Below are 26827 nucleotides of genomic sequence, written 5' to 3' on the forward strand. Positions count from 1 at the left end.
GTTCAGGCAACTGACCTAGAAGTTATAGGTCAGGGAAGGAATGAAACTCTCTGGCCTGGGTTATACAGGAGATGGTAAAGATCCCTTCTTCCCTTGAAATCTATTCATTTCACACTTCCCCAGACTTTCTGGCCTATTCGGCTGCTGGGGCAGAAAGCCTGGCTCTCTCATCCCAGAGGTGGCTGAATATTGGAGGCGTCTGTCCAACCCTTGCAGATCCTACAGGATGGAAAAAGGGTCTCTCAAAAAAGAAAAATCACCCAGGGTGGTGGGGTGCTTGTGGGTGCGTGGCAGGCTATGGATTTCTCAAGGGTAAACCCAGGTTGGCAAACGAAGCTTCGGGAGAAAGGTGGAGAAAGTTAGTTTCAGGGAGCGCTAGAGGTTATGCTGCATCTGTCCGGACGGATAAAAAAAGCCCAGTTAAGGGAGCACAAACGGGGCACGTGGAACGTCTACCAGGATGGATGTGTTCCAGCAGCAAGAGCCTCCACGTTTAGCACAGGAATTTTCCAGGGCTGCCGACTGTTTTGAGCCAGATAGCCCGTCCCAGCCTTTTCGTCTTCTCTCTCTCCCATCGGGAGGTGGTTGCGTCACTGTGCCTTAATAAATAACCTGAGTCAAAAGGCCGCTTCGGAAAGACCTTTATTTCAGATGGTGCAGCCAGGAACCGACTTCGGTGCTGGAGGCTAGGAGGATGGAAAAAGCCCAAAGAGCATTTGACATCTGAAACCGAAATCAAAAGGATTTAGGCACCTAACACCCCGTCCCACACTTCAGGCTACTTGAAAAGCCCACCAAGAGTCCTTACAAATTCAAAAGAGGCTTTACTGGCATGGCAAGTTACACACACATTTGCCAGAGCATCAGGGGAAAAGACAGACCAGCCCTTGCGGTGTACGACCAACTCAAGATGGGGCCACCCACTGTGTTTGTGGTTCGATCCCCTTTGTCACTGAAGGTCTAATCCTAACACAGCAGAGCCTGGCTCTCAGCTAGAGCTCTCCAGTGGTAGATCTCAAAGCACTCTGTCAATGAGGTATCCATTTTACAGACAGGGAAACCAAGGCAGAGGGGGAGGAAGTGACTTGCCCAAGGTCTCCCAGCAGGCCGGTGATAGACCCAGGAACAGAATCCAGGTCTGCTTAACCCCAGTCCTGCATGCTATCCACATGCTGCTTCCCCCATGCTATGTAGGAGGATTGCTGTCTCTCTACGAAAAGGCACCACAAAGCTCTGCATGGTGGCGTATACACACACATACATATAATATATATATATATATACACACACAGGTACCATATCAGCAACATAAGATCCCCTCCTAGGCGCCCTCCACAAGCCCCTGGTCTTCCTGAACAATCGAGATGTGTTTGTTGTTACTCTCCTTTCTTTCTGTTTCCTTAAGATCCAGCGTTCGCTGGACCAGGCAGATATCCCATAAAGTCCCTACAGCTCCACGCAGCTGCTCTGCAGCGAGGGGCGTGCCCAGCCTTTGCAGCTGAGGCAAAGGAACTTGATGGACCCAAAACCAAACACACAAATCTGGGAACTGCTATTTTGATTGCCCAGAGGCTGTTCCCAACTCCAGGAAAATCTGTCCCTTTTCTCTTCTGTCCCAGCCCTTCCCGCACACAGGTACCCTGTTAGGTCTGCGCCCAAAAGGGGCAGATTCCAGTTATCTTCCTGGCTGCAGCAAATTTGCAAGTATATCAAACTCTCCCCAGTCCCCGCCCCCCACGACACACCCCCTCCCCAGGTCTGCGTCAGCCTCTCTGCTCTTCGCTCCAGGGTACTCAGAGCTTGACGCCTCAGAGATTCCTCCCATGAGACCAGCACTCCTCGCCAGCTGCAGGAAAGGATGGATGCAGCAGACACCAAGGAGCATAACCCCTGTCAGAGTCATGCCTCTCTGCAATGGGGTTAAGATCATTTCTATACACACACACACACACACTCGGAAAGTGGCTGCTCCTTGCCCAAGCACCCCCTTTTTTCCCTCTCAGCTTCCCTCCACCAGTAAAGCAGCCTGCCAAACATTCCACACTGCACTTTCCTTGCCAATATCCCCCACTTCTGGGGTGAAGGAAAAGGCTCTACATTGGCCTGGCTCTGTACCCAGCTAGAACTTTGGGAAGGAGGGGAACCCTTAAGCACCGAAACAGTGGACTCTGACCAACTCCTCGTGAGCAGTTGGGTCAAACACCAAGATCCATAAAACCAAGGGTCCAAGCTTCAGAATGCAAGCCTGTGCTGCAAAGAGAGCTACATAACAAAACACGCACGAGGTTAGAGAACTACATTTTATACCCCAGTTCCTTCATCTCTAACACCAACCAGCATTACTTCTGCAACACAAATAATCTAAATGCCAAAGACAACAGTCCCACGAAGAACCAAAAATGAAGGCCCCACGCAGACTATTTAGACAGGAAGCATACAGTGCTGCAGGGTTCTTTCCTTCCGCGTAAATGGCTCTTGCTAAATCCTCTGTTTCCCGTTTCTTTTTATTTCCAGTGTACAGTGATTCCAACAATAACAGTGTTACAAAGATGTTCAAAGGTATCCATGAGGCGGCAGGTCTCCTCGAAACAGTGCATTTGAGAAGCATGCTACTGGGGTAGACAGAAGAATGATGGGTCATACAGAATGGACGGTTTATACTTCTAAGAACTTCCTGTCACACCTGCACCTATAGATGTGGCAAGTGAACAGTACTATAGAAAGAAAATGAATGAGGGAGGAAACTTTCATGTTGCTGCCAGTTCAGGACCCTGGAAGATGCATGCAGTAGAAAAATATAAATACAGACAATTAGCAGGAAAGAAAGTGATACATACATATATCAGGAGATTCATCGGATCCATCGGGACAGTCTTTCTCTCCGTCACACCTCCAGCCCTTAGATATGCACGTAATCTGATCTTTGCATGCAAATTGTTTAGGGCTACATGTCTTCGGTGCTACATAAGAGAAGAAAACAACAATAACAATAAACATGGTGAGTTTCTTCTCAAGCCAAGTTATTTACAAGAAATTCAAGCTGGATTTGATTTGTTTTGGGTTGTTTTTTTAAGTCTCAGCAAAAGTTCTGCATGTAGCATCAGGGTCCGTCTTGTCTCACCCCTAAGGAAAGAAGAAGATTTAAACAGAGGCATTAATTATAGGAGCTAGGATCCATGATGCGTTAGCAGATTTTAAAGATCATTTAACTTGGATAAATTAGTGCTTGGGAGCCCAAAGGCGGTTTAATTTTTTTTAGGCTAGATAATGAAAACAAAGTTTAAAAAACCCAGATAAGAGCAAACAACGTCATTTTTTTTAAATCACAAAGGTAGCACAGCTGGTGAGATTACGCTGGTTTGCAATATTACACACTAGAGCACAATTCACTTTCCAACAAGTCCTTTTTTACACACACTCTTAGCCCCCGGTTCTTGGGACTCCTCAGTTCTATTCCCGGCTCCGCCTCTGACCCACAGTGGGACCTTGCACAAGTCACGTCCCAGCTCCGTGCCTCAGTTTCCCAAGTGTAAAAGAACTCATCCGTACTGCAGTAGCACCCAGAGGCCTCATGTGAGACCATAGCCTATTCTAGTAGGCACCAGGCAGACACCCGGCAAGACGAGACAAAGAGTGGGAGGGAAACTGAGGCACGGCACAGGAAAGTGCCGTGTCCAGCGTCACGCAGCTGGCAGGGGCGGGGAAGGAACCCAGGAGCCCAGACTCCCAGTGCAGCACCCCACCCACCAGACCAGACACACCTCACCATTTTCCCGACCTCTGAGGAGGTTTGAGGTGCTGCGTCGCCACGGCAACAGCAGCCACTGGAGAGCCTAGACAGCTAGGCCTCAGACTCTATCCTTAAGCAAACAGGCCCAGCACGGGGGGATTCAGACACGGCTGAGGCCAGGGAAATGGGGGACCCTCTGCTTCCCTTCCCACCGCACCCCCCAAGGCTCAGAAGCAAACCTGCCCCCGAAGCCACCCTGCAACCCGCCCCACGCAGACAGTAAAGCAGAGTCCCCCTCACCCCCGCCCTCCCACACACACAGAGTCGTGTCACTCTGGGTCCCCTGCACGCCCAGCGGGACGGGAATATACGCAGGTCCCCCAGGCTCCTATTGTCTTTGAAATCAGAGTTGCAGCAGTCTATGGTAGTTCTGGACCCACCCTTAGCACGGTGTCTGAGCCCTCACCATCTACACACACACACACACACACCCACACCCCCCCACGGTGGGGGAAATTCCACTGTCCCCATTTTACTGACAGGGACCTGAGGCCCAAAGGCCCAGATCCCAGAGGTATTTAGACACCTAATTCAATGGGAGTTCGGTGTCTAAACATCCATGTGACTTCAGATCATGTAGGAAGAGTGGAGACTTGAACAAGGGCTCTGGGTAGGGCCCGGGGTCAGCCAGCCAATGCCCCCAGCCAGCCAGCATGCCAGAGAGAAATCCTTCCACCCCAGCTTTAGAAGATGAACGACCATTACACAGCGGCCTGATACTAGCAAGGAGGGGGAGCGGAGGAGCAGAGCAGACAGCTGGACAGAAATAAATATTAGGGAGCGGCTCGTTAGGTTTCACAGGGAAGTGCCAGGAGATTTCCGGGCGTCTCTGCAGCACTCTGGGGCTGCATATTTCTTCAGGACACTCGACGAGCTCTCACTGGGAGCGATTGTTGATATTTTCAAAGCATTTAAAGGCACAAGGGACCATTATGATCATCTAGGCTGATTTTTATTAGGACACGGGGGCGGGGGGAGTGTTCTTTTTTTAAAAAAAGTTTAGGAGCTACCATGGCAAAGGAACCAAAATTCACTCCATATTCATGCTGGCAGGCTCTCTCTTTCAGAAGAATGTCATGTACAGTGAAAAAGCAGCTCGCTGCTAATTGTCGCCCAGAGACCACAGCTCGGAGCTTTGTTTAAAAATAAATAGATCGCAAAGAGCAGCAGACAATTAATTAAAAACTCATTAAAATAAATGTTTAAAAAAAGAGAGAATCGGCTAAAATGCTCAGCACAACGGCTGCAATAAGGAAGGGTCGGTATTTTAAGGCAATAAGGGTTTTGGACTTGGGGCTGCTCTTTGGAGCGAGCTCACGTGAGGACCAGTTCAGCAGGCTGAAACGCAGAGAGGGAATTGGACTGTCAGCAGGGTGGCTATTTCTCGCCATTTTATAGTGAGTGTGGTGATGTTTGCTGGTTTTCTGGGCGTCCCGGGACCGAGAGAATCTCAGATTTCAGGGAAAAGACAGACTTCAGCACTCCTGGTTGTAGAGAAAAAACAGAAGTGTGACCCAAACGGGCTGTAGGCATATCTGTGCACTGCCTAGGGAGACAGGCTCCTACTTGCAGGGTGCAAGCAAACATGCTAACAGCAGTGCGGCTCTAAAGCCCACCCATAGGTGCTGGAACTAGGGGTGCTGCCGCACTCCCTGGCTTGAAGTGGTTTCCGTCATATACAAGGTTTAAAGTTTGGTTCAACGGCTCTCAGCACCCACCCCAACCTCATTCTGTAGCCTCGTGCAAGGCCCCTGGGGCCGGCTGAGACAGCAGCCAGAAAGGGGTGTCTTTGAGTGCTGACATGGGGGAACAGCCTGCATGCCAGCTGAACTAGATTTGGAGGGTCTATTTCCCTCCTGGCCCTGTTGCTAGTGTGGAAGAGATACGGGGCTTTCCTCCTGCACCATACGGCTTCCTCCCTAAATGGAGGAGCAGAGAAGGAGACTGAGGATGGCACTGGATTCTGGAAGGATTATTGGTTGCAACCAGAGTTAAAAGCACAGGCCTAAGATCCTTCCTCTCATCTAGTATGGACAGCAAGGTCTCTAGGACAGAGACTGTCTCTGTGTGTCCATGCAGCCCCTACGCCAAGGGGCCCTACTCTCGGTTAGGCAGCCTTCCTGATCATTTCTAGGCATCTAGCAGACACCACAGTAACACAAACAACCATCACGCTCCCTGACCTCGCATGGGGCACAGAGGGGGTGACTTGGCCCCCATAGGGAGTCAGCGGTCCAGCCGGGAACAGAATCGGGGTCTCCTAACCTAGCGCCCTTCCCAGCTCTGCCCCAAGCCAGCAGGGACAGGTCACTAGGCTCTTCAGTGCCCCACTCCGAGGGGGATAAACCCCCTCCCAGCTCGTAAGGGTTTAGAGTCTTTAAATACTGTTTGTGAAGTGCAATACCCAACCCCGCAGCCTCCATCAACACTGTAACCCTCTCCTAGGCGCCCGCGGCAGGTTTGTACCTAGGTTCTGGAGCTTCCTGCTACAGCCCCCAGAAGCCTGGAAAACAGAGCAAGCGGGTCTGCAAGCCAAGCGAATGTTAATACACATTAACCGTTATCTCCTTGATACTGCTGTAGAGGAGGCGGGTTTTTAAAACAACAGAAGTGTCCTGCATTGTTAAAGAGACAAAGCCTGTTCTAGTCCCACAAAGCCTTGGGTTAAAGTGCGACTAACATGGTCCAGGTCTTGTGCTGGATCCCCTTCCCCTCTCCCTCCCACATCGGGGTGAGTTTCACCCTCCTACAGCTCCCGCCCCCAGTGCATCCTTCCATGCACCCGTCTCCATGCCAATTACATCTGGGAAGATGCCGTTGCTATGGGTGATGTGACTCGTTGGCTGCCATTTAATGACCAAGCCATCACCCAGCGTTCCCGACAGATGCAGGGAAGGTTGCATTCATTTCCCTCCAGCGTCTGTGGCGAAGAGGCCTGCCTCGCCTTGCTTTCCCCGCTTAGGTCTGTGCAAGGAACCACCAACGTCCCCATAGGGATCCCGGGAGAAATAACTAAGGGGAGTGCAACATAAATCTGTCACTGCTGTAAAACCGTGAAATTGGAAAGTCACTTGGCCAAGGATAACAGGAAATACTTCCCCACCCACCACACAAAGCATAATTAGCGCTCCTCTCCACAGGACGATATTCCAGAATAGCTTTTCCCGATCAACTACGCCCAATGAGCTCGACACAGGGACACTATTGCTCCGAATTAGCATAATCCACTTTCGAAATGGATTAAACTAATTTGGAATAGGTTCTCTCGTTCCACAATAGGAGAGTCCACACATGGAGTTCACCACGAATTTCAATCCTCTTTAACTAAGAACGGTCATACTGGGTCAGACAAATGGTCCATCTAACCCAATATCCTCTCTCCCGACAGTGACCAGTTCCAGATGCTTCAGAGGGAATAAATAGAACAGAGCAATTTTCAAGTGATCCATCCCATCGTCCAGTCCCAGCTTCTGGCAGTTGGAGATTTAGGGACATCCAGAGCATGGGGATGCATCCCTGACCCTCTTGGCTAAAGCCACCAATGGGCCTATCTGAATTTATCCAATTCTTTTTGAACCCAGTTACATTTTTGGCCTTCACAACGTCCCCTTGCAATGGGTTTCAGACAGGCCGACGGGACGTTGTGTGAAGAAGCACTTCCTTTTGTTTTTAAACCTGCCGCCTACTAATTTCATCGAGTGACCCTCAATTTCCTTATTTCACCTTATTCCAGATTAGCTTCAATGTGTCGACAAGCCAAGTTTAGGCTGCAGAACTCCTTGCCACAGAATGCTGGTAAAGCACCGCATTTAGCAAGATTCAAAGGGGGATCGGATATCCTGCCTCAGCCTGGGGTGGGGTGGACGACGCGATCTCTTCAGGTCCCTTCAGCTCTTTATTTCTATGATTCCACGGACTAAATGAATATCCAGAGCTGTGAAGGTCCACGCTAGAAGCTGGGCAAGGGATATAAAATCTCAGGCTTGTGAGACTGGAAGCTCATTGGGGCAGGGGACATTTTTGCTCTGTGTTTATTCAGCACCTGGAACAACAGATTCCTAGCCCATGGCTGCACGCTACTAGGTTATAAGCTATTGTCTGACTATTAGGGATTGAAGGAGACCTTTACAGGGAGCCCCTCAGGAGACCTCTGCCCACAGCAAGGTTCTTACACTTTTCTCTGAAGCACCCGGCACTGCTGTGGCTGGCAAGAAACTCCAAGAGCAGATGGATCTCGGCTCTGATCCGATCAGGCAAGTCTTATGAAATAAACACCGCCCTCAATGAAAAATACAAGCAAGAGAGACACGTACAGCTCGCCAGCCTGGATCAGAACCAAAGGCCACCCAGAGTCCAGTTTCCTGCCTGACAGTAATCAGTACCAGATGCTCCACAAGCAGGTCCAAGGAGTCCTGTAGGAGGCAGCTCCAGGATAAGCCGCCTCATGGGACAGTTCCCTCCTGACCCCTACAGCCAGAGGTCGGCTCGTGCCCTGAAACAGGAGGGTTTGCAGTCCTGCCAAAACTCTGGATTACTGTTCTAACTCCCGATAATCTTGTGATCCACATAAATATCCCTAAACCCAGTACCCTGGCCGCAGGCTCCTCTCAAGTGCTTTCAGACCTGACAGGTTCCACTCCCTCTCACTCCTAATCCTGCTTTGCCAAGGGAGTTCACACCCCCGGGCATCCCAGCTCCCCAAGCTTGTCAAACCCTATGGAGCAGGGGAGGGGAATATAAAAGAATGCCCTGGATTTACTGCCCCTCACCCTCCCAGGATTCTAGCAGGCTAGACATGACCTCCCACAGCACAGACCAGCCTCAACCAGCATGCCCCTCCCCCACCCTGGCTTCAGGCTTTGGCTTTGGCGATCCCCATTTCGCCTCTGCATCCCTCCCTCACTCACCGTCCCCCAGCTCAAAAACTAGGGAGGAAGGAAATCACTAGAAAGAAAGATTAAATCCACAGCAAGCATCAACTGGCCACTCTGTAGGGGCTGTTGGGAGACTTGGGGGCCAGTTTCCCATGGGAGGAGAAAGTGACGCCGATTCTGGGTATGTTCTTACCAGAGGTCACTTATGTGGCACTATAGACATCAGTCCTGGAACAGAGGTGGTCACAAACAACATGCAGGCATCCTCCTCTTTCAGGAATCCCAACCCAAATGCCACAAATTGGCTCTGCCCCAAGAACTGGCTCTAGTCAAACTACAGTAGAGAGAAAAAAAGTCTCCTGCCACATGCGACAGCACTCCAACAAAGAAACTGCAGCATGAAACTGACACAGCACGCCCCCCAAAGCCGCGTGAAGAAACAGTGCTCATAAGGCTGTGAGTAACAAGCGCCAGCCGGTGACTCCTACCAGGCCAGTACCTAGCACTTCACACATGCACCACCCTGTGCAAACATTTAGACCGGGAAATTCAAGATGAGACTCGTCTAATTCTTCAGAGCTAGTGGATACAAAGAGGTAAAAAAGCTTCTTCCAACTCTGAGAAACCACCGCGAGCATGTTACCCAAAGGCGAAAGGTACTCCCCTCGCCCACGGTCCCATTTCAACCTGCAACCGGCCTGCATCCGAACCCAGCTCCTCCGCTAAAAATGTGAGCTCTGCTCACACGTGCGTATCGCTGGGGTTTAAGATCATTTCAGCCTCTTACGCCACACAATGCCAGTATGTGTTTTCAAGAGAGCCTTTCACACCATCACCGCTCCTGGCAGCTTTACAGACCAAAAGCAAGTTACAAAGACATTGGGGAGGGCAGCAAAGAAAGCTCCGTTCTCTCTTTAGAAAAGAAACCATTCAAGCGGCTTGATAATGTTACACTTTTTTTTGCAGGATGTTCTTGGCGAGTTAAAGGAGTCCCCAAAGTAAGCATGTCAAGGTGCCAGGTGGACAATCGGAGAAGGTATCCATTGATGGAGCGTTTACAAAGAGCCAAGCTTTTCATTGAAATACGGGCAGACGCAGCACTGGAAGGGATAGGGGAGAGCTCCAACTTTGGGAGGAGAATAATGGGCCCTTCATGCAGGATATAATGGTCGGCTCAGTCCGCAGGGATGGGACAGCTGCACAAGCCGTCCACAGAAAACATTTGCCTCTTTAGCAGTCAGCAGCCATCCTGCTAAAAATAAAAGGCGAGCGACTATTCCGGTAGGAGAGAAAGCCCCCTTTTCTCGAACAGAGCAACACGGCCAGCATCGCTGTTGCCGCCAGCAGCTGATCAACAGAGAGATGAAGAGACTCCAGCGAGGAAATAGAGGGGCAGTGTGGTCTAAAGGGTGGAGCGCTAGATTGGGACTCAGGAGACCTGGGTTCCAATCCCTGCTCAGCTGCTGACCTCAGACAAGTCATTTCCCTTCTTCGCGCCTTAGTTTCCCTTTCCACCAGCGTCTGCCCTGTCGGCTCTTCAGCATGGGAGCTACCTCAAAACTAGGGGCCCTGATCACGGTTCAGGCATGCTACTGTGACATACACAACGATCCATCAGAGCACTCAATGAAAGGGCTAGTGCCTCCCCAACAGCGCTGGTACTTTGCTTGGAAGCTCTTTGGGGGCAGGGACTGCCTGTTTGTTCTATGTTTGTACAGCACCTGGCACCGCAGGGTCCAGGTCTGTGACATTCAGCGTCCACCGCTGCCGTTCAGTCCTACAGGGGGCACACTTCCATCAAGGGAAGGACAAATGGGGTCAGGATTAGAACTCAGACAGCCGAAGGCATTTCCCTAAGTGGCTCAATCCACTATACCACACTTCCTTGCATTTATAATGAGGAGAAAGATGCTATTTAAAAATAAATAAATAAATAAATACCCCTTCAATTTTTGGTCAAAACATGAAACTGACACTCTAGTTTTAAACTGTTTGGAGAAGCGCAGAATAGACGCTTTCAACCTCAGGTACAGACACTGCAGTGATGAGGGCCCGTAGAGAAACTTGCAGAGGTTTGAAGTAACCAGAAAGATCCATTTCTTGCTTAAGCGAGTTTTCTTTTTTACTAACTCCTGCTTGGACTCTTCCTTTTCGGGGGAGGTGGCTGGTTTTAACTTTGCAAAGGAAACAGCACTGGCAATAAATATTGACTGGAATGAGAATGATTTGCAAAACAGATGTTCTTAGGGAAAAGAAAAAAAAATGAATCAACTCCACATTCCTTATGGGGTTTGGTTTGGGTTGTTTTTTTCCCTCTTTCTGCGCTAGTGCACATGATCCAGCGCTTTGGAAGCCAGTCAAAACCCACTTATCTGCACCACATGCCAGGGACAAGCAGCTCACTCTGAATTCACTCCTGGGGCGGGAAGCTCAAGAAACATGATCTGAATGGAAATTCTCTGCTCTGTTTTATGCAGGGGGGGGGGGGATCAGATGATCCCAAAAGGTTCCCCATGGGCCTTTAAAATCGATACCTACAAATCTATTCCCTCAAGCTACCTGCATTTCAGAGCAATGCCTTTCAGATACACTTTTTCCTCGTCTCTCGCTCTGTTTTCCAGCCTGATCATTTCAGTTTTATCCAGAATTCTCCCTGCTACGGGAGAAAAGCGACTGTTCTCTCTGGTTCAGTCATCTGTCAGCACGCTCACACAAACTGTCCACCTTCATGCATTAACATTTAAGATCCTAAAATGTAATACTTCCAAGCTTTGGAGAGGTTAAAGAGAAAGTATTTAAGGTCTCTTCGGCAAAGGAGGAAAGGTCTGATGTGATATTAACATATCATTGAGGAAGTGGGAAGGCAGAGCCAAGCAATTTTGGTTTTTTGTTTTTTGGTTTTTTTTTTACATAACATTATTGGTGCTTTCAACCCGGCCGAGTTCCACATTAAGCAGAATGTGACTGTACTGTTAAGGGCAAAGCACATTATTTTGGTCACGCTGCAGCGGCAGGCACGCCAGCGATCACAGAGACGCTTTAATGAACACCGAAGCTCAGAGAAGTTGCAGAGCAATTGAGAACGGCCCAAATTGTATCCACTCGGTTTTTGTTGGATTGTTTCCCCTTCCACGCCATTCAAACCCAACAGCCAGTCTCCAATTCAGCTCAGATTCTTCACTGCCGAATGTTATTTTTTGTTTGCAGCATTATTGCAGCCCTGTTGGTCCCGGGATACAAGAGAGACAAAGTGGGTGAGGTGAGCGCTATTTGATTGGACCAACTTCTCTTGGTGAAAGAGACACACTTTCAAGCTCCACCATACTTTTCTTCAGATTATTTTGGAAATCGAGTGCCAGAATCCCTTTGGGAAAGGATTTCCAAGTATTTCCCAGGATTGGTTGTTGTAAATAGTCTTTCATTGTCTATAACAAACTCCAGAAAACTCAAGCCTTCATCCTCGCGGGGGGGGGGGGGGGGGGGGGGAAGAGAACAATCTGGATTTCGCCTCTTGCCTGGGTTGCTTTTGCAGGGCTGCTCATGAGCTCTGCGCTGTGACCACAGGGTTGTCTCACTGACTTCACCAGCACCGCTCTGTGCTCAAAATTAAGCATGCATGCGTTTGGAGTATCAAGCCCTAACTAAGGTTATAATCTCCCAATTCTGCCAGGCACTTTAAGGCACGTTTAAATGCTTTAAGGTTATAAGAGCATTTGGTTCCTAACCCAATTCGACCCCGTCCCTCTCTCGCACCCTTTAAAATATCACCTAACAAAATCACCTTTCAGCCTGAAATTTTACATGCTTCAGGCTCAGGCCAGGGGAGGCAGGTTTCAGAGTATTAAATCTAGCCCTGGTTTCAAATAATGGAGTTTTGTGGTACTTTGCCAGAGACCGGACACGGCCAATTCCAAGCATTCGAGAAGTATGAGTCAAGCCACGCCCCCAAATGAGTGGCTTAAAAATTATGAGGTTTTTTTCTTTTTAAGAATGAAAGGGGGTTTTTTGGGCAGGGGAAGTATTTCACCTTCTGGGTTTTCACCCTGTAGGGTTTAGATTTTCAAGCTTTTCTGTGCAACGATGAAGGCAAGCATCTCGATTATTGAAAAAATGAAAGCTGAGATTCAATCCAATGACTCCAGGAGCTGGAGCTTTTAAGGAAAAAATCATGAGGCTTGTGATAAGAAAAACAAATCACAGAAGTTAGTAAAGCCTGGAGTTGGGAGGGATTGAGTTATTTCCTCAGCACTATTAAAATTTCCATAAAAATTATGCCAAACTTACCAACGTAAACTTGTCAAAGTGTTTGCTTTGGAAAATGAGGCAAGCTAGCAGGGGATTTTAAATCCTGCAGGCTACTTTCTGGGCTCACAGCTTGGAAGGTTTGTTTGTTTCTTTTAAATATAAGATTTCAACACATTTCAAATGCAACATTTTTGCAATTCTTGCATCTGACCCCCTGGATTAGAACATTCAAACCAGCCCTGCTCTATCGGAGCTTCCATTCCCATGAACGAGACGCTCTTAAGACTCAGAATTATTCTCCTTTGCAAAAGCCACAGGCATTTTTGCTGTTTGTAACTTATTTCAGTTGAGGGGGAAGGGCTGTTTCAATTACAAACTAAATATTGACTTTTCAAATACATACTTTTTCCCTCCCCTTTCTTCTTTCAAGTCAGCCCACTGCCTATAAACCACAGGGCATAAACTCATAAAAACAACTAAATATTGGGGAAAAGAAAAGGCTTTGCAGGAAAAAAAATATTCCAACAGAAGCAATGCACCATTCCTAAGAAACACGGGGGCTAGCAAGACATGGCTGAAAGCACCAGATGAGAAACGAAAAACAGGAAAGAATCTCTGACGGCTTTTCTGGGCCCGGACTCATTTATTTATTTATTTTTACCACCACGGAGGACCGCAAGGAGTTTAAAACCAAGGGCTGGCAGAGCCTCTGCCGAGGTCTTTAAAAACATTTCTTTGGGCAGCCCAGAAAGGACGCCGCAACGCCTCGATTTCTGTCCCCCTCTCCGGCGTATGTTTATCGTTTGCCCTGCCACGGAACAAGAACTACAGCTGCTTGGACGAACGGATTGAAAGGTTCGGCGGATGTCTCTGGGCCTCCTGCGTCCTCGGCTCCAGCACATCAGCAACGAGCAAATCCCTACCCGCCACTGACAGCAACGCTACGCTAGGAAGTGGCCCTCGTACCCCTTCCCAAATGGCAGGGGAAGAGAGCGGTTCACCCCGAAGCAGTTCACTCGGCAGCCCGGTGGGGCAGACAAGTCCTTCCCCTCCCACCCTGCATCTTGTCTACTTGGGGCCTGTCTCTTGGTGTGCGCAGCGCCCGGTGCGATGGGACCCGTATCTCACTTCGTTGGTGCTATCCTGGCCTGCATCACTGAAGAAGGAAGCAGCCTCATTCCCTTACCCCATAGAAAGCAGCAGCCAGCAGCATCTCCATCTCAGCATGATTTACACAAATCAACAGGTTCCCTCCACACGGTCCAGTTCCCCCTTACGAAGCGCCAGCATCCCACCCCCTCCCCAAGCCCTACAATAGGTCTGCAAACCTACAATAGCACCCCCCAAGCAATAGGTCTGCAAAGCACAATCCTCGAACCCCGGACACCTGGGTCTTGCTTCATTTCAATTTTTTAAATTGACACTTATTTGGGAGCCATTTGCAGGCTACTCTGAGAGGCAGCAGGATACAGGGCTTTGTAGGCATGGATTCTCCCACCAGCTCCAACACCAGCCTGCTGGGTGACCTGGCTCCCTACTTTGTGACTCAGTTTCCCCTCTTTAGGAGAAGGGACTGGCACACAGAGAGAAATAATACTGCCTCCACACCATCCACCCCAATTTATATGCCATCCTGTCACTCTGTTTGTACAGCCCCTGTCACGACAGGGTCCTGGGTCCATGACAGGAACTCCGAGGTGCTAACCACAATAAAAACAATGCGCACACACCCCAAAGACCAGATCACACTGCCCCTCTACAAGCGCCATGGCCAAGGGATCTGGCTAAGTTGCAAATGGAACCCAGGAGTCCTGACTTCCAGCTCCCCTGTTCTAGCCACTAGACACCACTCCCCGAGCCAGGGACAGAATCCAGGAGTGCTGGCTCCCAGCCCCCTCCTCCTCTCCCCTCCCACAGCTGGAAAAGGCATCCCAGGAGTCATGACTCCGTTTCCTTCACTCTACCCACTAGACAAGACTCCCGCCCCAGAGATGGGACTAGAACCCAAGGGGCTACACTAGGGCTGGGTGCCAGAATGCTCTAGGGGAGAAGGCACTGGGCTGGGAGCCAGGAGACTGGAGGAATTTCATTCCCAGCTCTCCCACCAGCTGGTGTAGGACTCGGAGCACATCACACCCTCTCCGCGCCTGTCTCCCCTCCCACCTCTTGTCTGTTCAGACCCCAAGCTCCGCGGGGCAGGGGCCGGCTCTGATCGTGTCTCTCTGCAGTGCCCGGCAAAGGGGGACCCAAAACTCAGTGGGAGCGTCTAGGCCGCACCCAATTGCACAGTGACAGCACCATTTTCTAGCGTGTCATTTATACATGCGCGTTTCATTCAGGGAGGACCCAGGCCTGCGCTAGCGGGCGGAGAGAGGGGCTGCAAGTCAGGAGTGAGGGATTGGAATATTACCACCACAGTCCAGGGAACCAGCCTGAGCCCAATCCCCCTCTCATTTCCATGAATAAATACATTCCTCCCGCCCCGATCCTGCAACGAGCCCCTGAGGGGCAGGGGGGAAACGGACAACCGGATGCCCGCGAGAAGTGCCCCTGAAATCGAGAGGGCTGTGCACGGAGCCGCACATCTGCATCTCCAGGAGGAGTGAACACCTTGGGGGGGGCGGGGGCTGAATTCTCAGGTTATTACCCACTTGGGGTTTTGCTACTTCATTATCAGCATAGGCAAACGAGAACAAGGTGGCCTGGAGGAACCAGAAGAAAGCAAGTGAACAGGAGATGCTGGTGCTGACCCATGAGCATCCGCCCCCAATTCGAGGGGAGGGGGTGGAATCATATTGCGGCTTCTAAGGATTCCTCTCGCCCTAAAAGCACAAGGCGTCCCTGGTCACCTCAATTCAAACACTTCCAAGGGGAGGCAATTTAAACCCCGACAGAGATCTGCATCTAGTCTGGGAGGAACCAGCCGGTTTCACCTTCTTCTGCAGCCCCAGCTCCTTCCCCGCCTCCGCTCTCCCGTTGGGTTAGGATAAAAGTCAGACTCGCATTTTAAAACCAGATGCCAACAAAGCTGGAAGGATTTTTCCACTCTAGCAGGGTCTCTGCCCAGCCCACAGGCTGAGGCTTGGGAAGAAGGAACAGTAACCTGCCAGGGACAGGACCAAACAAAACAAGTAACTGGATGTAAAAGCTAAAAATGGGCCTGCTTGACGCTGCAAAATGAAAGCAGGGAAGAAAGAGGGGACAGCCAGGCACGGCCTGAGGGGGGTTCAAGACGAGATCCTGCTCTTTTTTTAAAAACAGCTTTTTTGCAATTTAAATTTTCAAATGTTCGCTGGGTTTTCTATATAGAACGGGCTCAGTAATTTAGCCGCAGTTGGACTCTTCTAACAGAAGAGGATACAGTGGTATCCTCCAAGCTCTCGGCCTCCACCTTTTTCCCCATGGCTTTGCCTTCCCTCTCCCCTCCAATACATTTAAGAGGGGGATCTGGTACATAGAGAAGGGGGGGAGGGAAAGTCCGGGGTCTCGGGTTCTATTGCCAGCAAGTGGCGTCTAAGGACTACAAGCAATGGGGACGGGAACCAGGACGCCTGGGTTCCACTGGGAGACCCCTGCATGCAAAGCCCTAAGAGAAGGACAAGGGCTAAGAGACCTCCCTGGCCAGCAACGATGTTCTAAACACAACCGCTGTCACCCATGCTAAGGGCAAAATCATATTAGCTAAACATGGCAACAGGCCCTGCCTTCCCCAGGGTACACCCGGCCTACGTGTATGTACAGCACCGAGCATAAGGACCCAGTCACAGGAGAGGCATATAGGAACTGCCATCATACACATAACGTCTGGGTAAGAAAATGTAACAGACCAGCTGTAACTGGGTGGGGAGGGAGGATTTATTTTAAATTTGCTCGCAGGCATCACGTTACAACGGGCAGGGGCTGGGGAAACACATGGGCATGCATATCCAGGTTTAGCTCGCCTCCCTCCCTGGGTTTGCACAGGGATAATGCTGCATTCAGAAGAACTTGCTACAACTGGCTCCCTTTTATTCAGGAGAGGAAGAAACTCCTGGCTGTCTTTCCTGAGCTCCGATGCCCCGAATGCCGCCATTCCTGGCACAGTGACCGGAAAACACTCTTTGCTGAAGAGAGCAAGGCCTTTAACACAAAAACAATTCACACTGACAGCTTCCCCTCTGAGCCTGCTTAGCCCAACTCTGGGACCAGGGCTGGAGGGGTTCGATTTTTAACCAGCCCACGCCAGTCAACGTCGATTTCGCGGTACGCCCGCAAACCGACGGAAAAGTATTTCCAGCTAGAATCATCGGACTTCACAGGCAGGCTAAGGAAGAAAAACGGGGGCTGGGAACTTACTGAGGTTGGATTTCAGGGTATTTATGCTGCCGGCTCAGACCTGGGTGGGTGTTGTGATGGTTATAAAAGCTTTCCCCTTCTGAATCTCAATGTTCTTAAATAATGACTGCCTGACCCCCTCCATTGGCTGATACCCCCTAATTCTGCACAACTGTGAAAGTCTATAGCGATTTACAAAAATGCTTAGAAATAAACATGGATTTCCTCCTTTGAAAGGCCAGCAATGACCAAAGCAAAGAGGCTTCCCTGCCCTAGGGGGTCATGGTTATTAACAAGCTTTTGGTATCGGAGCAAACAATCACCGTGCCCCAAAGGGCTAGGACAAGCAAGGCTTGGTCGCGCTCCTTTTTCCCCTAGGGAGTTTTACCGGGTTTCTTTCTGCAGCATTAGATGCATTACAGGAGCACCCAGTGGCCCCATTGAGTTTATAATCCAAGTAGACAAAGGGGAGAGAGGGAAACTGAGGCATGGAGCAGAGACTAAACTCGCCCAGCAGGCCAATGGCAGACATAGAAACAGGCCATCACCACACTGTTCCCTGCAAAATTTCTCCCAAGCCAGTTCCCTGGTTATTTAACACCAGCAAAGAAGCCACAAGGTCCTACTGTATCCAGGAGGGGGTCTCCCCCCTAACTCTGCTGTCTATTGCTGCCATAAAACTGCAGCTCGGAGACCCAGGCAGAGCCGGACAGCACGGCCTGGCTCATCTCAGCCCTGGTCTGACAGGTCTGGGGGGTTATTTATTGCTGCAATAAGCAACTGCGTTTATCACATCAGCAGTTAAAGCTCTGCCCGGATGCACTTTACTGCGCTGGGATGCTGTTATTTATGGCTGAAGTGGAGAGACGAAGGCTCCTCCAGAGACCGGGTCTGCACTGGGCAATAAAGCAATTTTACATTAGGGATTAATAGGCATTTCATCTGGATGTCTGAGTCACAGAGCAGGACTTGAGGGTGAGCAATCAGAGCACTGAGCTGGCGGTGCCCCTGGGAGGGAATCTGGTTACAGGGAGCGGTTGGGCGTGGATGTGAAATTATTCCGGCCTGGATGGACACTGATAAACCAAACGGCTTAAAGGCCTGGAAGGAGGCCAGGGCCACCGGTGCAATTAGTTATTCCACTCAATCTGGTTGGCTTGCAAAAAAGGGTTTGTCTACACGGGGAAACTGACCAGAATAGTGACGGCCCCCCAGCTCCTGGGCGCACACTGGACTCTGCTTCTGTTCCAGAATCAGCACACTCAGAATAATTCACCCGGAAAAGCATCTCCCCATGGGAAAGCTCCCCTCATCCCAGCCCTAAGTTACTCAATGGATCCACTTTGCCACTGCCCTACACACTCCATAGCGATCGACGGGGAAGATTCTCAAGGGCTCAAGGCCCAGCACCGGGGCCAGTGTCAGAGAAGCGGAGCTCCCACAGAGCAAGGCAACCAAAGGGCCAGATGTGCAAGGAGCGAATCCGGCAGCTCCCGCTGTGACTGTTCGGGCCAGCGGTCGGCTTATGCCGGCACCTAAAGAGGAGACGCTACAGAAAGAGTCATCCTCTGGGCCCCGTGCGGAGAGATGCCGGAAGGAACGCTGCGGAAAAATCCTCCCACCTCCCCCCAGATCCAGAGAGAAAGGGCAGCATGCGACCAGGACTCTGCCAGCTTTTCATCTGAAAGCCAACCGAGGCAGCAAAAAGAACAGGAGTCCTTGTCGCACCTTAGAGACGAACACATTTAATTTGAGCATAAGCTTTCGTGGGCTACAGCCCACTTCATCGGATGCATGCGGTGGAAAATATAGTAGGAAGATAGACAGACCGACACACACACACACGATGAAATAATGGGTGTTACCATAAATGTGTTAGTCTCTAAGGTGCCACAAGTACTCCTGTTCTTTTTGCGGATTCAGACTAACACGGTTGCTACTCTGAAACCTATAAGGAGAGTGATCCGTTAAGGTGAACTATTATCCGCAGGAGAGAAAAAGCAGCTGTTTGTCGTTGCAATGAAAATGGCCCATTTCCAGCAGGTGACAAGAAGATGTGAGGAACTTGGGGGTGGGGGGAGATAAGCCTGGGGAAATAGTTTTACTTTGTGTAATGGCCCATCCACTCCCAGTCTTTATTCAAGCCTAATTTAATAGTGTCCAATCTGCAAATTAATTCCAATCCAGCAGTCTCTCGTTGGAGTGTTTTTGAAGTGTTTTTGTTGTAATACTGCAACTTTTAGGTCTGGGATCGAGTGGCCAAGGAGACTGAAGTGTTCTCCAACTGATTTTTGAATGTTATAATTCTTGACGTCTGATTTGTGTCTCTTTATTCTTTTACGTAGAGACTGTCTGGTTTGGCCAATGTACATGGCAGAGGCTCTGTCTCTCCTTATAGTGCATATAGTAACACCCATTGTTTCATGGTGTGTGTGTGTGTGCGTGTGCGTGTACGCGCACACACATCTTCCTACTGTATTTTCCACTGCATGCATCAGATGAAGTGAGCTGTAGCCCACGAAAGTTTAAGCTCCAATAAATGTGTTAGTCTCTAAGGTGCCACAAGCACTCCTGTTCTTTTTGCAGATACAGACTAACACGGCTGCTATTCTGAAACCCGAGGCAGCGTGTCTGGTGGGTGGAACACGGGACTGGGGCTCAGGAGAACTGGGTTCTACCCACATCTGGGTGACGGCTGGCCAGTCACATCCCCGCTCTGTGCCTCAGTCTCCCTCTTTTTCAAATGGGGAGAATGATACTGACCTCCTCTGCCAAGCGCCGGGTAAGAACTGGGTACAGAGACTCATAATAACGTCACTTTCACGGAGACAAACTCTTAGAACCAGGAGAGTGGGACGTGCACCAATATCTAGACCAAGCAACGTGTTATGGAGCAAAATGCAAACTAATGTTAACTCCCACCAGGGAAAAAACGGTAACACCGCTAAGCGTAGTAACAAGCCCACCCTCCCGCTCCTCCCCCGAATCACGTCCTGTTCCTTTCGTCCCAGTCAGCGGAGGAGGATTAGATCTACGTGAGGAGCAAACCACAGCAACAAAACGTGCAACAGCCCCTGGCTATTTCAATGCTACCTCTGCGGTCTTGGGTAGCAGGTGACCATGTTAGGCAGGTGGCACCTTGACCTCGGCCTGCTTCATTGAAGACCCCATGTGGCAGATGGGAGTTGGGGGATCTGAGCTGAGCCAGCCTTTCACACCCTTCTAAGCACCTCCCGCGGCCCCCAGCCCCAGCCGGAAATTCAGTCACTGGGAAGGACAACAGGGGACGGGGCTGGAGCCACAAACACGTTAAAGATGGGGCCCCGGGTTCGTTTGGTTTTGAAAAAGAAAATGCTTGTTTTCTGCATTCCCTCTGCCTCTGCTCTGGCCAGAGCATCCACTGCCCGCGTCACCCCCTCACCCCCCACACACATGCAAGCCGCTGGCCTCTCTCAAGGCCTCTTGCTTCTGTTCAAGGGAAAACGGCCTCAGGAATTCCCGCACCGTGAACACAGGCATTGCCAGGCCGAATCAGAGCCATGGTCCGGCTGGGCCCAGGTCCCCTCGTCAACCTCCATTAGCCTGGAAGCAAGCCGCGAGGAGCCCTCGAGTAGGTACAGGTGGATAAGCTGCCTCCAAACCAGGTCTTCTCCTAATTCCTTTTAACTCACTGCTGGTTTAAATCCTCCAGCACAAGGGGAACAGCCCTTCCCAAATTTACATTAGTGCCAACCCAAGACGACCCCGGGGCAGGGGGGGCACATGGGGTCACTCCCCCACTCCCAGGTATCTGCCTTCCATTTAACACCAGCTTCTACCCAGTTTGCAAACCTCTGTTCTAGATCCAGAGGTGACATGTGGAGTGGTCACGTCCCCCCCCAAAAAAAACTGTCAATTGTACCCCCCACCCAATCAACAGTAATGCATCGCTTCTGGCACCAACTAAAAACTCCAGATGTTCTTGTATCCATGGAAACATCCAAACCCGTTCTGCAGACTGAGCGTGTTAAAAACCTCTCTGGCACCTTTCACCACCCGCCACGCCAACAGGGGGGTTATAGAGCTTCCCTGAATGCGGCCAATTCCGGGGGGGAGGCCACGCAAGCAAATGACACACGGCAAAAACAAAAACAAACACACACCTGGGAGGAGGGATTCTGGCAAAGAAAACCCAAGGGAAAACTCGGAATTCCAAAGACCTCCCAGGTCCACGCTCGGCGCTTCTATGGAGCTCGGCCTGTTGGCTGCACATCAGGGCCCTTGGAAATCTGGCCCCAGGTGACTTGCCCAAGGTTACCCCAGGAATCAGTGGCAGAGCTAGGAACTGACCCCATGCCCTCTTGCCCCAGTACAGCACCGTCACCACCAGCCCGGCATTCCTTGAGGACCCACAGCCCGTGGAAAAAGGAGGTTTGGGTTTTAAAAAGGTTCTGGGTAAGTGGGGAGGGGAAGACAACTCATCTCGTGCAGCCCTGAGGAGGGCAGGTGGGCACGTCACGAAACACAAAGCAAAGCTTAAGGCTCTGTGGGTAAAGCCAGGTGCTGGACAGCCTCACTATTAGCCCAGGCCATTCTGACAGACAAGGGGAGGGAGAGGAAACAGAGGCACGGCACGGAGAAGAGACTCGCCCAAGGTCACCGGCGAAGCTGGGACCAGAACCCAGGTGTCCTGACTCTCGGCCAGTCCCCGGAATGCTGGGCTGGCAGCAGGTAGAACGAACCCTCCTCACGTGCACAGGTACAAAATATCACCCTCCAAGGCCTGCATCTAATAGTCTCCAAAGCAAACAGTGGGCGAGGCTGGAGCCAACAGCCCGGGGCACGAGATGCTGCCATGGAATTTACAGAGCGATGCGTTCTCCTCTGAGTATCATTCTGCTGGCTGCTCTCCCCGGGATCCACCCCCCACACCGCCCTGCCACCAAGGCCTAACGCTGATCTCTTGGCCAGCCCCATCTGGTTGTGAGTCGAGCGCACCTTCACCCTTTGCACCGTGCAAACATCTCGGGGAGAGCCCAGAGCGACTGAACAGCAAGAGGAGCAGACTCAGGACATGTGGAACTCCCAGCCAGCCGGGGCCTGCTGCATCACGACAGGTTCCCCATCTCTGTGCTACCGTTACCTAATCAGTAATGCTGCAAAGCTCCTGAATCCAGCCCTCTCACGGGCCGGGCGTGTGTTTGATCTGCATTCAGCTAACCTGGATTCAGGCCATTAATTCCAAGGGAGAATGTCCACACCTGGGTTTAAAGTGGTTTAGACGATCCACTTCAAACTCACACCGTCAGTTACATCTGGATTAAATTTGGAGTGTCCCCATGTAATTCCGTGTCCCAGAGCCCCTGGCACAATACCGGGGCTCATTGTTTCTGCTGGCAGAGCTGGCGTCTTATCAGCTGTAGCAACACCACAGTCACCCTGTGGCGCCTTCAAAGCCAGCCCCAGACAGCCCGACGCGCAGAGCAAGGTGCAGAGGTCAGAGGAAGGGACACCGTGGGGGCGGGGGGGAGGACAACGAGCACTGCAGACCTAACATTGATGTTTGCACCTCAGCCCAGAGAGGACAAAGGCTGGCTGGTCTTGCGGCTAAGACACCGGCCTGGCACTAAAGGGATCTGGGCTATATACCTGCCTCAGTCTTCCCTTTCTCCAGGCCTCAGTTTCCCAGCTGTCCGTCACTGCAGAGTTAGCCTGGGAGACTGGCACCCAGGGTGCGCTGCTGCAGTACGCAGCCCTGCCCGAGTTACCACGGCCTCGCTCGTCCTGCTAGAACTTCAGGGGAAAGGGCACATCCCACGGGGCTGAGTCTGCGCCACTTTGGGATCCTTTCCAAGCGGAGGGCAGGGCGGTTTGCCCGTCCTCCTGGGCACACGGGCGGCAGGGGAGGAGGAACAGGATGGGACCGTGGGGAGAACTGGAGCGATTTAGCCTGGGCCCTCGCTGCAAAGTGGACAGAGCACCAGCCCGGTGAAAGCAGCATTCGAGACCCCGCAGCTGAGCCAACTAGCCCGGGTTGAAAGCACTGGGCAAGCTGCTGTTATGTATGGACCAGAGGATGAGTAAGAACCTGGGCTAATTCTCCACTCAAGACACCCTAAGAAGAGAGACAATCTCCCATTCTCCCACTCTTCGCTGGTTCAGATTGTAAGGCCTTTGGGGCAGGGACCGTTTCTCCCCATGTGGCTGGACATGGCCCAGACCAACCGGAGGCTCTAGGCACAACCGCAATGAAACGGGGCACGGCCTGCTATAATCCATACATCCCACAGCCCCCCGGGGAGGGCCCTGCAGGGCGTGAAGTGCAACAGGCTGCAGAGAGAAACCCGCACACACACGCCGCCTAGGAGCGGTGGCAGCTAGTCAGTGCCCAAACCCGGAGAAGAGGCAGCGAGATATTCCATGTCCTTTTCCCAGGGAAACATCCCCTCTTTTAAATGCACTGGAAGTTCTGCAGCTCCGTTCGCCTGCCCCATTCCCAGCCAGAGGAAGGAGGCGAGGGGGAGAAGAACCCTCTCCAGGCTTCAGAACAAGTGTCCCATTTACAAACTACATAACCTCCGAGGTTCATTCTCCGAAGCCAAGTCACCGTCTTCCCCCCACGCCCGTCTGGCAGCGGCCAAGGTGCCACAAGGAAGCCGGGAGCTGTCTGATTAATCAGACGCTCGCAGGGGTGTCTGCGAAACCTAGACGGACCAAAACAACCCCTCAAAGCCTCCAAGCCTCGCTGGTGCAACCCAAACTCAGAGTCCTTGCCCACCTGAGAGCCACAGACCCGGGTTCTTTCTGCTCCTGGCTGCAGGGGGAAATACCTAGGCCCTTCTGCATCCCAGCCACACAGCAAGCAACGACAGAAAGACTCGCGGCTCCTCAGTGCAGGGGGATGCTCTGGCATGGCTCTGCCTCCCCCTCCCACCCAGCGGTGCAGGAACCGAGGGGCTGAGTCCTGGGCACAGAGGGTACTTTGCAAAGGGAACACAATGTGGCAGGTGGGTCATTCTGCTCCGCTACCCAAGCTGCTCATCGGTGCAAACCGCTTCTCTTACCAGGAAAGCTGGTGCCGGAGCCAAGTCTCGGGGTCTCTCCCCCTTTTCACAGCATCCACGCCACACAAGGGCGGGATTTTGCCGCCCCCTGGTCATTTTTCCACCCAATTTTCTGTTGCGTTTGGCAATTTTTAAAGGCACTTTACTAAAGCCCAGAAGGGCCCTGAAGAGATCCAGGCCTTTCCACCTGAAACATGTGGGTTCCCTTCCAGAGCGTCTGAACAAAGGTGGAAATATGCTGGGATCGGCCCAGAGGGGGGAGTGAAATTGGCGTCGTGCCAGAACGCCCACCCCATCCACACACCGCGATGCCGACGTGGAAGGAGTTGTCCCTTGGGTTAGGTCTTCACTGCAATCCAAGGCTAGGGTTCAAACACAGGCTCAAGCCAACCCCGATCTTGTCTACACCACAAATCGGGCTAACCCAGGGCTCGGATCCAGAGTCCAAGCCAGAGTCCAGCTGGGACCCAGAGTTCAAGCCCTACTGCTCACCAGTGTAGACACAGCCCCACTGGACTCATGCTCAGGGAGCCCACCAATCCCACCCCACAGGCCAACTTCCTTTGTCCTCTGGACAGTCAAGGTTTCCCACACTGCACCAGGAACGAAGGGCTAAAGCAGCTGCATTACGGGCAGCCACTAGGGAGTCTGGGATGCAGGCGGCTGGACTCGGGCCCCCACAACGCAGTGGAGATGCTGAAACCCCAGGCTGGGACCCACAGTCAACAATTCTTAACAAAACCAGTGTAGACGCTCCAGCCCGAGGTTAACAAACCCAGGGCCTGCTAACTCGAGTTCTACCAACCCGGGGCTCGTGCTGCAGTGTAGACGGACCCCGGGACTCCTCCCTCCTTGATCTCTCTGATGAGCCTCATATAAACTCTTCGGGGCCAGACTCTGCCTCTCCCTGCAGTGCCCGGCACGACGGGACCCAACCTCGCTGGGGCCTCTGAATAGCACTACAGTAGGAGTTCTCCTTGCACACCAAGCAGGCATCAAATGGCCCAGACTTGTGGTCCACAACCAGCGTAGCTTGGATCAAAGCCAGCGGGCCAGAGGCGAAAGCTCCATATCTTATTTCCAGGAACTCCTAGGCCCTCCGAATCTGTCTGCAATGTGTGTCCATCGGACACTGCTCCACTGGGCTCCCCCCGTCCCCTCTAAGGCTATTTAAACAGTTACCATTTGCAGCCTGTTCCCATGCAGCAGAATCCATCGGAGACCAGCGTCTCCTGCCAGTTTGAAAAGCACAATCAAAACAAGCGGCTTTATTCCACCAGGGTGAAGCAAACACTAACATTTGTGCTTTCATGTTCTGCTCTGACACCCCACTTTAAAAACTCAAAAAAACCCCACACTCTTTGGCAGGATGAAACCTCCCATCTGTTTGTAACTGGTCGAAATGATTGAAGAGGAACAGGGTACAGTTATGTCTGGTCTGGAACACAAAAGTCAGACATTACCCTACCAGTCTTGGCACTTGCACCAGTGCGGCTCCAGGGTTGTTCCAGGTAGTCTGTTCCCAGACAGGAAGCGGGTTCTTCGCCTGGTTCGGAGGAGGGGGTTTTAGCAGACGAAACGCAGAACTGAAAGAGCCTGAAACCGGACAGATGTTGGGAGAGGTGAAGGAACAGGCTGCAGCATAGAAAGCAAAAAGAGTCTGGACTCTCCGTCTCGTCTGCTGCTTCCTGGATCTGTCCTGAGAAAACGCGCTGGAGCCGAAAGGAGATGCCTGAGGGAATCCATCAGGATGGGCCGGAAACGGCCCAGGTGGACTCCAAAAAGACACAAGGCCCCTCCACTCCACACCCCGAAACGTGCTTTGATTGCAGCAGAGCTCAAACCAAGATCGGTGCCCCGCTAGGGCGGGTGGTGCAGACACAGAGCGGGGAATAGCCCCTGTCCTAAACAACTTACAGTCTAGACAAGGGGTCAGCCACCGTTCAGAAGTGCTGGGCCAAATCTTCATGTATTCACTCTGATTTAAGGCTCCGTGTGCCAGTCATACATTTTAACGTTTTTAGAAGATCCCTTTCTATAAGTCTGTAATATAGAACCAAACTATTGTCGTATGTAAAGTAAATAAGGTTTTTTAAATGTTTAAGAAGCTTCATTTAAAATTAATTAAAATGCAGAGCCCCCCGGCCCGGTGGCCAGGACCCGGGCAGTGTGAGTGCCACTGAGAATCAGCTCGCGTGCCGCCTTTGGTGCACATGCCACAGGTTGCCTCCGCCTGGTCTAGACAGACGGGACAGGCAAAGGAAGGAGAAGTCTCCCCAATTTACAGAGGGGAAACTGAGTCGCCAAGAGATTTCTTTTTTTTTTTAAAGGGAAAGTTTTCTGAAGTGCACAAGTAACTTTGGGGCTTAAGTCTCATTTTCAAAAAAGACTTGAGAGCCTAAATCACATGGCTCCTGTGGAAAATCTTCCCCTATGTGACTTGTAGCAAGGGCTGGAATGGACTCACATCTCCCAAGGTGTCACGGAGTGTGGGGGAGACAAGGCCCTGCACCCCTGGCTTCTCAGCCAGCCAGCAAAACAGAAGGTTTATTTAGACGACA

At 51.4% G+C, this 26827-nt stretch overlaps 1 protein-coding gene across 1 annotated transcript in view; it reads right to left on the reverse strand.

Annotated features, from left to right (window-relative positions):
- LRP1 (LDL receptor related protein 1) overlaps positions 1 to 26827 on the reverse strand; it is a 179810-nt gene that overhangs the window by 136462 nt on the left and 16521 nt on the right. The window contains exon 2 of the mRNA XM_050925636.1: positions 2838 to 2960. Within this exon, the coding sequence (XP_050781593.1) occupies positions 2838 to 2960 (123 nt within the window). The remainder of the gene's footprint in view (positions 1 to 2837; positions 2961 to 26827) is intronic.

The sequence above is a fragment of the Gopherus flavomarginatus genome, chromosome 16, assembly GCF_025201925.1.
Source record: "Gopherus flavomarginatus isolate rGopFla2 chromosome 16, rGopFla2.mat.asm, whole genome shotgun sequence".
Classification (NCBI taxonomy): Eukaryota; Metazoa; Chordata; order Testudines; family Testudinidae; genus Gopherus; species Gopherus flavomarginatus.